The following is an 11,580-nucleotide window of genomic DNA, read 5'->3' on the forward strand; positions in this document are numbered from 1 at the left end:
ACCCTTTTAATGGCTAACGGGAGTATTATTTATTTATTTATTGGTTATATTGCCTGCCGCTATCGGCAAAGCTGTTTCTTGGTGGGTTATACAACAAAGATTAAAAAACCACATACATTAAAAGTAAATTATTTCTCCACTCCCCGGTACAAAAAGCAAATCTGATGGCGAGGGGCAAGGGGGGGGCAGCGCGCGGGCCGAAAGGGAACACAGAGCGCCCCCCCCCCGCTCAGGGGGGGCGTGGCTTCGGGCGGGGGGGCGGAGGGGCCGCTCTAGCAGCGGGGGAGGCCGGCCTCCGCGCCTCTGTGGTCCCCGGGCGCATGCGCCCTCCGTGCTCGGGAGCGTCCGGACCGTCATGGCCCACCGGTTGGCGGCGGCGAGGTTGGCGCCTGCTTTGGCCGCCGTGCGCGGGGGCGGCTGCCGGGGACGCGGGCTGGCCGGGCTCGCGGAGCTGGTGCCGGTGCGGCAGGTGAGGAGAGGGCCTCCTTTACGGCACTTTACGGCAAACAACGGGGCGGCGCGCCTCGATGACGTCATCCCTTGGCCGCTGCTGGGGGCGCGCTGGAGGAGCCCCTGAGGGGAGGGGCCGGCGCCTCCTTGGCCTCCCTCGCAGGGTGCGCGGCCTCGGCTGCCAACCGCCCGCCCGCCCGCCGTGGTCCCCATCCCCTGGCGAGGGGGGGCCGTGCCCGCCTGCCTTCCGGCGCGACTCTCCTCATCGCAGGCGCCGCCTCAGCTGGAGGCCTGTCCGGTCCTCGGCCTTAGCAGCACCTTGGAGCAGCATCGGCAGCCGCAAAGGCTTCAGGGGCCGAAGTGTACACCGCAGGGCCCCTCAGTATTTGTGCAGATGCGTGCTAGAAACAAAGTGGATGTGCCCCCCTCTGGGGTTAATTTACAAAAATATGGGAGAAAGAACGGAGCTCTGAAAAGGGACTAAGAACAGATATCTCCAAATGGCCAAAATACGGGCAGAGACTTGTTTGGGACTAACTGGTGGTAAATAGAGACAGCCACATCATGGGATGAGAACTCTGGGCCACTTTACAGAGCTGCCATAAGGCAGTCTCTCTCGGCCCATTGCCACTCCATCTGCAACATGGGACAGTTCATTTCTGTCATAGAAATCCTGAACCTGGTAAGCGTGAATGCCACCCTCCCTTCTGCATTCAGAGGGAGAAGGTGACCACCTGCAGCCAAATTGTTGTAATAATAAAATCCTAGGTTTGGGCACTCGAAGCAGCTGTCAAGAGCTTTACCTTGCAGGAACTAAGGCATCAAAAACAACCAGGCAATCTGATTTGATTTGAACTTGGCAATCTGGTCTGCAAACCAAAGAACTGTTGCTGTGCCCCTGCTGCCTGTACACATTTCAATCACTTTCCTCTTCATGTACGTCTAAGCATCCCTTCAAACAAACTCTTGGTATAGAGATAGAGGTGGGGGTCTTACTATCTGGAAATGGTTACAGGGCAATTGGGGAAATGCCCTCAGCATGAGATGAGTCACACTAAGAAAGTGTTTGCTTGTTCACGTCAAGTTATCCTCTACTCAGGACAGCTTGCAGTTTCAGTCATCTTTTGTCCCATGCAAGTCCTCCTTGATCTATGATACCACCCCTCCTAATTCGACAATTTTTATACATGGTCTTGCTTGAGTCTGAGCTTTAAAATTGCTGAGTGTGGGAGATATCTCCTCCCCCCCCCCCCCGATAAGATGCGGGGCTTTTTATTGTAGCCTGACAACCTCAATTGATGTCTGTGACTGTGGTAATATTGCAGAACTATTATCAGCCCCTCCCCCCCACAAAAAAGGCTTGTGTTCCTTTTGACACTTGAATAACTTTTTGCATTTTTGGCCATCAGAGAATTTCTAACATGTTTCCAGATGACAACGGGTTTGTCTTCCTTATCAGTCACTTTTGCCATCATGTACACTTTCCTCTTGGGCTTGCACATAGTATGAATCTCTGATGGAATTTCTGTTTTATGGATGGCTGAACACAAATGACTTCCTTGTGGCCACAACCATGTGCCAGCGAAGGAGTTGAATTTTAACTCAGACCCCTAAGTCCATGGCACTGACTCTAGTTGGGAGGCCATATTTGTTTACAGCAGCTTAATAGTTTTTGTGTTGCTGATGTGCAATTCTGCATTAGCAACTCATGCACAGCCTTCTGAGTACATGGCCTGAAGCTTATTAGATAATTATTTGTGCCTCTAGATTTGCTCTTGTTTGTGGGAGAAAGTTTGTGTGGGGGCTTGCTGTCACTTTGGAAATGTCTTTGCTTGTTCTAGTGGCTTCAGAGGGTCCATCCAGGCTGCATCACCTCCTTCCATTGTTGGCTGAGCTCCAACCCTCCCAAAGGTATTGTGACTCCAGCTTCAGCGCTGATCTCTTGATTATCATGATTCCCATGGAGAGAGAGATATGGGGTTGTTGCACATCTCCTACCTTCAAATCCCCAGCCTCTCTGTGTGAAAGGCACACAGGTTTGGTTGAAGCTATAACCCTGGAGGCAGACAGACCAGACATAGTTACATGGTGAGTTTTACTTGCCACTCTTAAGCGACATGATATTGAGCTGGGGGGAGGAGCAATTTCTTTTTATTGGGGCAGCAGGCAGCTCTGGAACCGACCCTTGGAACACTGGGGCTAGACAAGGAGGGAGCCTTAATTTGGGCATCAGATTAGAGGGCTGGAGACACAGTTTTGTGCCACCGGGAACACTAAGAGGAAGATACGTGCTTGTCCCCCTAGGCTTTGAGAGGGAAGAGGAGAAGAACCAGAGACCAAAAAACACTGTTCCTGAGCAGGAAGGTCAGTCCCCCCTTATTTCTTCCATTACATCTCTTTCTGCAAGGGTGTAGAACAGTTGATGACTCAAGTTATCAAACACTCCCCCCCCCACTTCACATCCAAGGTTATCTGTGTCTGTTTCCCAACTCATCTTGTGGGCAGCCCTAAACAGTTCTCTTCTCTAGAGCCTCCTGCTGCAAAAAAACTTGGTGCCCAGAAGAATGCAGGGGGAAGCCACGGCGGAGGCGACCAGCAGGGGAAGAAGGAGGAGGACTCAGGCTGGTGGAGTCGCATGCAGAAGGTTTGTGTTGGTGGTTTCCTGGAAGTGTGTGTGAGAGATAGAGAGAGAGATATATGAATGCAGACCTAAAATGAACCTCCTTCTTTGCCACCAGGGAGAGTTCCCCTGGGACAATAAGGACTTCCGCTACCTGGCTGTCATGCTCGCTGGTGTTGCCTCAGGCTTCCTGTACTTTGCCTGGCGAGATCGTGGCCAAGAGATCAGCTGGAAGCACTTTGTGCATTACTACCTGGCCAGAGGACTGGTGAGGCCCTTAACTACATCCTCTTGACTGCCTGTAGGCTCTGGGCTCCCTTGTGTACTGCAGGAAGCATCAGAAATACTGAGGCTTGCCATGGCCACCTGCAGCCAGAGGGGCAATCAGAGAGGGTGCCGGTCTGCTCCTTCCTTTGCCTGGAAGCTCCTCATGGTCCTGCTGTGCCCTTTTATGCCCAAGAGAATCTACACACACACATTCCTTCCTCTCTCTTGGTCCACAGGTGGAACGACTGGAAGTGGTGAACAAGCAGTCTGTGCGGGTCTTCCTTGTCCCTGGAGCTGCCTCAGAGGTAAGGGGGGCTGAGCTCGAGAAGGGCAGGCTCCGCCACAGATGGAGTCCTTGGGTGCAGTAGCTGTCGTCGGGGTCCGGAGGCCTCTCCAGAGCCTTGCTCAGGCTATATGGTCCCTCACGGTCTTCCTGGGCAAGAGGGGGCCTTGTAGACTGAGCCCATCGGCCTGCATCTGTCATTGCTTGCTGCAGAAGTACGTCTGGTTCAACATTGGCAGTGTGGATACATTTGAGCGGAACTTGGAGATGGCTCAGCTGGAACTGGGGATTGACATCGGTCACCAGGTTTCTGTGGTCTACAGAACAGAGAATGATGGGTGAGTGCCAGGCGAGCCCAAGGTCCAGCCCCACTGCACTGCCTCTCCATCCCCTGCAGCCAATGCACCCATCTGGTCTCCTTGTCTCACAGCTCCTTCTTCCTGAACATGGTCCCCACCCTGCTGCTGGTGGGCTTTCTGCTGTTCACTCTGAGACGCGGGCCATTAGGCAGCAGGCGTGGTGGACGACGGGGAGGGATCTTCGGTGTTGCTGAGACCACAGCCAAAATCCTGAAGGACAACATTGACGTGAGGTTCAGAGACGTGGCTGGCTGTGAAGAGGCCAAGCTGGAGATCATGGAGTTTGTCAACTTCCTGAAGAATCCCAAGCAGTACCAAGACCTTGGCGCCAAGATCCCCAAGGTACAGGTCAGGCAGAGAGGCAGAAGCCTGGCCAGGTAAGCTGCTTGGATGGCTGACAAGCCAGGAATGCCACGTGACCCATCGGAGCAGAATGTGTTGGCCTGAAATGGAAACCAGAACCTTTGACCCTGGCAATGTTTTATTGGGGTGTTATTGGGAGTGTCAGTTTGGGGGGGAGTCCTAGAAGTACTTGAGCCACGCAAGGAAGCCAGTAAGCATTGCTGGACTGGCCTGAGCCATCTATTTTTCTCTGACATCCACTCTCTCTCTTGCAGGGCGCAATGCTGACTGGCCCTCCAGGCACAGGGAAAACCCTCTTGGCCAAAGCGACTGCTGGGGAAGCCAGTGTACCCTTCATCACTGTGAATGGCTCTGAATTCCTGGAGATGTTTGTTGGTGTTGGGCCTGCAAGGGTGAGACTGAAGGGTCCTGAAAACTGTTCCGCACTGCTAGGCAGCAGCCCGTGGGAAAGAGGCAAAGAGATCCTGGCTAGCAGTGCGAGTTTTCAGTCTTGGTCCAGAGGCCCTGATTTTGCTGAGGTGTCTGTGACTAGCCCCTGTGACAGGCCTGGGAGGAGGCCTGCAGTTCTTGGCTGGCTGGCTGGCTGTCTCCAGACCTTTGCTGCTGCAGCCCCCCCTCCCTCTGTGAGCTCACTGTCCCATTTCCTCACATTTTTCTTCCTGGCCCTAAACAGCAATCTGCCAGTTGGCCCCGTTTCTCTGAGTCTTACTCCTCCTACCATTGGTGTTCATCTTTTGCACCTCGCATCGGGTTCTGCCACCTCTCCTGTGAGCCTCAGATTCTGGGACCAGGCCCTGTGAAACCTCATCTTGACCATCCCAAATTTCTTCTGGTCACCACCGCTGCCCCAGTTTGAGCTGGACCTCTTCTTGGGGCAACAGGGTGGCGAGAGAAGACCTTCCGCCATGATGCTCTCAACTGACCCCCCCTCCCTTTTTTTCAACACTGCCTAGTATTTTTCAGCACTGCCCAGTGCTTTACTTCCATGCCATCAGCTCTTAGGGAAAGCATCCGTTGTCTTTCAGGTCCGGGATATGTTTGCCTTGGCACGGAAGAACGCCCCCTGCATCCTCTTCATTGATGAGATTGATGCTGTTGGGAGGAAGCGAAGCCATGGGAGCTTTGGGGGTCAGAACGAGCAAGAGAACACCCTTAACCAACTGCTGGTGGAGATAGATGGTAAGAGACCTCACAGCAGCATCCCCAGTGGGGAGGGGTGGAGCTGCACCAGGCAGCCAGGAAGGAGCCTTTCTGGGACTTAGAGAAACACCTGAGTGCTCTCAGAAGGATTTCTTTTCCTGGGCCTGGCTTCACATATTAACATTAGTAGAGTGTTATTTTAGATGCAAACGTGGTTTGTTGTTTCTATTCACTACATGACCCAATGTGGTGCTTTAAGATCAACTGAGAGCATAACAAAGATGTGCTGCAGAGTATATCTGGAGGTTACTGTGCTACTCTTTAACTCGTTGCTGCCTAAGAGTTAGCAGTCTGTGACTGAGCTTCTTCCATGGGTGATTGGGGAATTTCCCACATGGATAATTCTTTAGCTGCTGAGGATTCGTTTTGTTTCATTTATTTTATATATTTTTAGATTTATTTCCTGCTGCTCTCTACAATGCTGGCTCGCAGTGGGTTGCAAGTTAAAACTCCCAATTACAGTACAAACTCCAGATAGAGATAAAAACAAGATGCACAATGACAGGTCCAACAATAGCGGCATAATCTCTCCCCCTCTTCAGCAGAGTGTTTTTTTGAAGAACAGGGTTCCGCTGCAATGATCTCTGAGAAAGTCAGCAAAACAGCTATTCCCATTTTTTCTGGAAGGTGCCAATATGAAGCCAGATACATCGCAGGCGTTCACCTGAGCTGTGCATTCCGAGCACAGATGTTTGCTTCTCTGAGCTCCTCTTCCTTTGCACACAGGGTTCAACAGCAGCACGAATGTGGTGGTACTTGCGGGCACCAACCGGCCTGATGTCCTTGACCCGGCCCTGATGAGACCAGGACGCTTTGACCGGCAGATTTATCTTGGTAATGGCAGCTGCCCCTGGTGCTGACACAGGCTGAGCCCTGCACTGCCCCTCTTCATTCTTAGTGCCCAGCAGCCAGGGAGGAGCCTCTTCCATGGCCCACAGGCTCCTTGCAGAATGCTGGTAGTGCCGTGGGCGCCGGAGGGGAACTTTGGCATCTCCAGCTGGGCTCCTGATGACAGATTTGGAGGGGAGGGGCTTATTGGTGGCCCTGAGCCAAGGTCCTCCATGTGAAGAGGCAGCATAGCTCAGAGTGACGTGTGCAGGGGAGCAAGGGCGCTGCTGGTTCCAGGTCTTATTTAGAGCATCAAAGTGCCAGGCTAGGCAAGATCAGGGGCCCACTGATTCCAGCATCCTACTAGATGGCGCAGTCAGCGTCAAGGCAAAGGGGCCTCTTCCGATGGGACCTCCCGGCACTGGTATCCAGAGGCTCACTGCCTTTGGGCATCGAGGCTCACTTCAGCCGTTGTGCTCAGTATCCATTAATGGGTCCCTTCTCTGTGAATCTACCTCATCCCCTTTTAAGGGCATCTGTATTTGTAGCTCTTACTGCGTCCGCTGGCAGTGCATCCCACATCTGTGGATTTGCAGGCCCCCCAGAGGGCCTGTCTTCCCAAACCAGCAGCCAGGTGCTGTATGGGGAATTCCTCACCCCTCTTCATTCTGTTGTCTGTGGGAGCTTTCCAAGTGAGAAGTGATTTCTCAGATTCAGAGGTGGCTGTCAACTGAGAGCATTATGGGGTGTGTGTGTGTGTGTCCTGCCCTTCCCATCTCTGAGAAGCCCTCTGGATGGCTGTCCCCACCCAGGCCCACCCGACATCAAAGGCAGAGCATCTATCTTCAAAGTTCACCTTCAGCCACTCAGGCTGGACGCAGAGATCAGCAGGGATGCTCTGGCTCGAAAGCTGGCTGCTTGGACTCCTGGGTTTACAGGTAAGAGGGGCACAGGAGGGGCTGCTGGGAACACAGGCGATCTTGTCCCTTCAGTACAGATGGTCATGGAAGGGCAAGGAGGCTGCTTTCATGAACCAGTAGGCCTTTTTGTATTGACGGGCACTCCACACTTGGAGGAGCCTGCCTCAGTCCCCCTGCTCTTTGGGCATCTGGATAACATCTGGGTGATCTAGGGTGGTTGATGGGCAGGTGATCCTGGTCCTCAGCAGGGGAGAAGGACTGAATGGTCCTCTGATTTGCCATAAGGGCACAGTGGACCCCTTTTGGGAAAACATGTAAGGGGAAAGAATATTGGATGAGATGAACATGACCTGATGAATGTCTTGACGAATCTGGAGCCCCTTGTCTTGTAACTCCGTGCCTCCAAAGGGGAGAAAAGGAGATTCTCCTGGGGCTAGCTTTCCTTCTTCACTGGCTACTGCCCCTGCCATGAGCCCATTCAGGAGGCAAGTCAGCATGTGAGCAGCTCTTCCCCTCTCTCTCTGCAGGTGCCGATATTGCCAGTGTTTGCAATGAGGCTGCCCTGATTGCTGCCCGCCTCGCCAGCCCCACTGTGGATGCCAAGCACTTTGAGCAAGCTGTTGAACGGGTCATTGGGGGTGAGGGCTCCTCCTGTTCAGGGGGAACAAGCAGGGTGGTCAATCCCAGGGACGTTCATTTGAAGCAGCCGGGGAGTGGAGGCCAAGCAGCTTTCCTGGTTCTGGGCAGACAAACATTGCTCTGCAGTTTCCAATGCAGGAAAGAGAATTTGGCATTCACAAATCGGCACCTGCACTTTGGACTCCAAAGGCAGAATTGTGCTGAATCTCTTGCTGAGCTGCTGTCTACCTGGAAGTCCTCTGGGGGGAACGGAGGGTCTGATCAAGCACTGGGGGTGGGGGGACAGTCAACATACTGTTTTCCCCTCCTACTTCTCCCTTCAGGGCTTGAGAAGAAATCCCATGTCCTGCAGCTGGATGAGAAGACCACAGTGGCTTATCATGAGGCCGGTCATGCTGTGGTTGGGTGGTTCTTGGAGCATGCTGATCCGCTGCTGAAGGTGCGCTTCTACCCCTTCCCCGGGCTTCTAGCTCACCCACGAAGCAGGACGGTACCAGCAAGATAGCTCTCTGCACTATCCCCCCAAATGTGCCTGTGTGGAAGATCTCCCCGAACGATGCCTCAGCTTACCTTAGGTTTTCCTTCTGTGTGCGCCTGACAGGTCTCCATCGTCCCCCGGGGTAAAGGCTTGGGCTATGCACAGTACCTGCCCCGGGAGCAGTTCCTCTATACCCGCGAGCAGCTTTTTGACCATATGTGCATGATGCTGGGCGGCCGTGTTGCCGAGCAACTGTGCTTTGGCCGTATCACCACCGGTGCCCAGGATGACCTCCGGAAGGTGACCCAGTCTGCCTATGCTCAGGTAAAGCCCAGCAAGAGGAGCAGCCTGTCTGAATGGCCAGGAACAGGAAGGGGAGGGGGCAGGTGGCCTGGGAGAGCTCAGTGTCGAGGGGAGCAGGGCTGCTTTCTCTGCCCTGAATTCTCTGCAGGCCTGCTGAACTCTTTCTACCCGGCTTTTATTATGAGAAGCCTGATTCTGGCTCTCAGGGATACTAACTTTCCCTGACAACATGCACTGTTGCCTGCAGAAGCTCTGAGGACTGAGGGGCCCCATGGAAGGGTCTTGGCAAGAGGTCGAGGAACAGGCCTCCCTCCAGTGGGCTCTCTTTCAGATTGTGCAGTTCGGCATGAGTGACAAGCTGGGCCAAGTCTCCTTTGCCCTCCCGCAGCCAGGGGAGCTGCCCCCCGAGAAGCCCTACAGCGAAGCTACTGCAGAGCTGATCGACGAGGAGGTGCGTGCCTTGATTAACGCGGCCTACCAGAGGACCCTGGAACTGCTGACCCGCTGCCGTGCGCAAGTGGAGAAGGTACGGAGGCAGGGCGAGTTTTTCCATGAGACACTTTCTGCGCCCCCAGCTGGACGGCCTGAGCTAGACCGCAGGAAGTTCTACCCACAAGGGAGAGCTAATGGTGACTCCACGGGGGGGGGGGGGGCATGAACGCCTGGTTTTCAGTTGCCCTGCAGGAAGCTGATGGGCTAGCTTACGTTGTGTGTTAGCATGTGGCTGGCAGAGAGCTGGTAGCTCTGGAGGAATCCAGTGATTGGCTTTCCCTCCTTGCAGGTAGGAAAGCGTCTCCTGGAGAAGGAGGTCCTGGAGAAGGAAGACATGGTGGAATTGCTGGGGCCCAGGCCGTTTGTGGAGAGATCCACCTATGAGGAATTTGTGGAGGGGACTGGGGGCTTAGATGAAGATACTTCTCTCCCCAAGGGCCTGAAGGACTGGAACCTGGAGCGGGACGAGCAGGAGGCGGATAGAGCCCAGGACAAGGCGCCCAGCAGTGCGTTTGGCAGATCGGCTTCCTGACAGATCCTCCTGCTTAGATGTCCTGGGGGGGGCAGCGTTGTGGGGAGATTTTTATCTGGAACTCTGGAAGGTAGCTCTGCCGTGCCATGCCTTGCCAAGGAAAGTTGGGAGCTGGCACCGAGCCCGGTGCAGATGGCATTGCCAAGTTCTTCTAGCAAGGCCCAAAAGGCTCTGTCTGCAGCATAACATGCAGAATGTCTTTCCGGGAGGGAGGACAAACAGGAACCCCTCCTCTAGACTGTCCCAAAACAGCCTCTGTGCCTCCTTCATTGGGGTGATCTTCCCACGGCAGCAGAAGATTCAAGCCAGGATCACTGGTCCTTGGACCGAGGACAGCTGTCCTGTGCTCTGGGGCCCTTTCCTCCAGCCAGCCAGCCAGCAAGGGCAAGGCTTCCTCCACAAGACCCACCAGAAGATGCCAGTGGAGGGAACCTCAAGAGCTTTAGATTTCCATGGACTTGCTTGTGGCATGGCCGACACATGGAAAGGCCTCTGCGCAGGAGGGCCAGAGACCAAAAGTGTGAGGATCAAGCCCCCCTGCTGAGCTGGGGCTGAGGATGAAAATGGTGTTGGTTAAACTGGTGCTACTGGAATCCTTGGTCTCCCTGTCTCCTTGGCCGCTGGAGGCGGGAACTCTCAGCACAGTGTTGAGTCCCGCTCAGGCTTTTGGCTGCTGCCCTCAACTGCATGCAGGCCTTCAGGGCTGGACAAGGCCAGCTCAAAGCCTCCCCATGTGAACCTGTCGAGCCAGCCTCATTTCCCCTACCTCTCCGGAGGCCAGCAGACAACTGCCGGGAATTGGGTGAAGGGCGGAGGGTGGTCCAGCCGTGATCAGAAATTCCCTGAAGTGAGCCGTCCTGGGCGTGGTCCCCCGTCCACTTCCCTGGGAGCCATGTTGGAGCCACAGCCACGGACAGCTTTCTCTCACAAACAAGGGCAACCCAAACTCTGTGCCCCCCCCCCAACCTGCTCTCTCTGTTGCCCCAACCCCTTGCTGCCTCCTTGGCGGCATCTTCCGGCAGAGCTAGGGATTCCTGTGATCTCCTGCCAAGGTGGGAGCACCCCACCCCGGGTAGGCTACGCGATGCTCACCCACAGAAGTCCAAGGAGACCCCATTATTCTCCCCACATCTCCTTTGTTGTCACTAGGACGGGGGGCTGTGTGCAGTGGCATCCTGAATCACTGCAGGCCCAGGTGGGCGGCCGTGTGGGTCTGAACCAGCAGAACAAAGCCTGAGTCCAGGGGCACCCTGAAGACTAGCAAGGTTTTATTCAAGATCCCTGCTCTTGTGTGCACCCTTGTCTGAAGAGATGTGCTTGCATACAGATGCTTGTATTGTGAATGAAACATTTTGAGTCTTAAAATTGCCACTGGACTCAGACTTTGTTCTGAATCACTGCAGCAATTCAGGCCAACGAGGTATTTTGGGCAGCCCTTGCCTGCTGTGGGCGAAGGCTCCAGAGTGGTATCTGCGTTCCAGTTTCTCCTTCGCAATCTGGCTCTCATGTTTTGTCCCCCTCCTCCTGAGAGTCTGATCTGCCAAGGTCCTGTTTGCTCTAGACAAGGTGACTCAGCAGAAACAGCCTGACTTGGCAGATGTGGGTGGGCGTCACTCAAAGGCACCTTGCTGCATCCAGAACTCAAAAGTTGGCCACTTCTGCTTCAGGCTGGGCAGGCGCTCTTTTCTCCTCGGGTGGGACCCCTCCCTTTTCTCGTTCTCACGAGGGTGGTGGTGGTGGTGGTGGTGTGTGTGGCGGGTGTGAGTGGGCTGGCCAGGCCACACTGCTGTTGGTTACCCGCCTGATTGGCACTGGCCCTTCCTCCTCCGTCCCTGCCACGGCCTTC

At 54.5% G+C, this 11,580-nt stretch overlaps 1 protein-coding gene across 8 annotated transcripts; it reads left to right on the forward strand.

Annotated features, from left to right (window-relative positions):
- The first annotated feature begins 310 nt into the window (after positions 1 to 310).
- On the forward strand, positions 311 to 10,327 carry LOC143823904 (mitochondrial inner membrane m-AAA protease component AFG3L1-like). 8 transcript variants are annotated; one of them, XM_077310612.1, is made up of 17 exons: positions 311 to 469; positions 2,292 to 2,361; positions 2,755 to 2,814; positions 2,979 to 3,094; positions 3,189 to 3,338; positions 3,574 to 3,642; positions 3,834 to 3,958; positions 4,051 to 4,321; positions 4,597 to 4,734; positions 5,368 to 5,521; positions 6,269 to 6,376; positions 7,183 to 7,308; positions 7,818 to 7,928; positions 8,253 to 8,368; positions 8,531 to 8,731; positions 9,042 to 9,236; positions 9,492 to 10,327. In XM_077310612.1, exons 1-17 carry the CDS (start codon positions 356 to 358, stop codon positions 9,732 to 9,734), a joined length of 2,367 nt encoding a protein of 788 aa, XP_077166727.1. In that variant the 5' UTR covers positions 311 to 355; the 3' UTR covers positions 9,735 to 10,327. The 8 variants fall into 8 exon arrangements, with proteins under 8 accessions (XP_077166727.1, XP_077166728.1, XP_077166729.1 ...); XM_077310613.1 differs by having other exon boundaries at positions 9,099 to 9,236; XM_077310615.1 differs by lacking the exon at positions 311 to 469 and adding an exon at positions 546 to 1,132.
- The last annotated feature ends 1,253 nt before the right edge of the window (positions 10,328 to 11,580 follow it).

Source organism: Paroedura picta, chromosome 14 (assembly GCF_049243985.1).
Source record: "Paroedura picta isolate Pp20150507F chromosome 14, Ppicta_v3.0, whole genome shotgun sequence".
NCBI classification, from domain to species: domain Eukaryota; kingdom Metazoa; phylum Chordata; class Lepidosauria; order Squamata; family Gekkonidae; genus Paroedura; species Paroedura picta.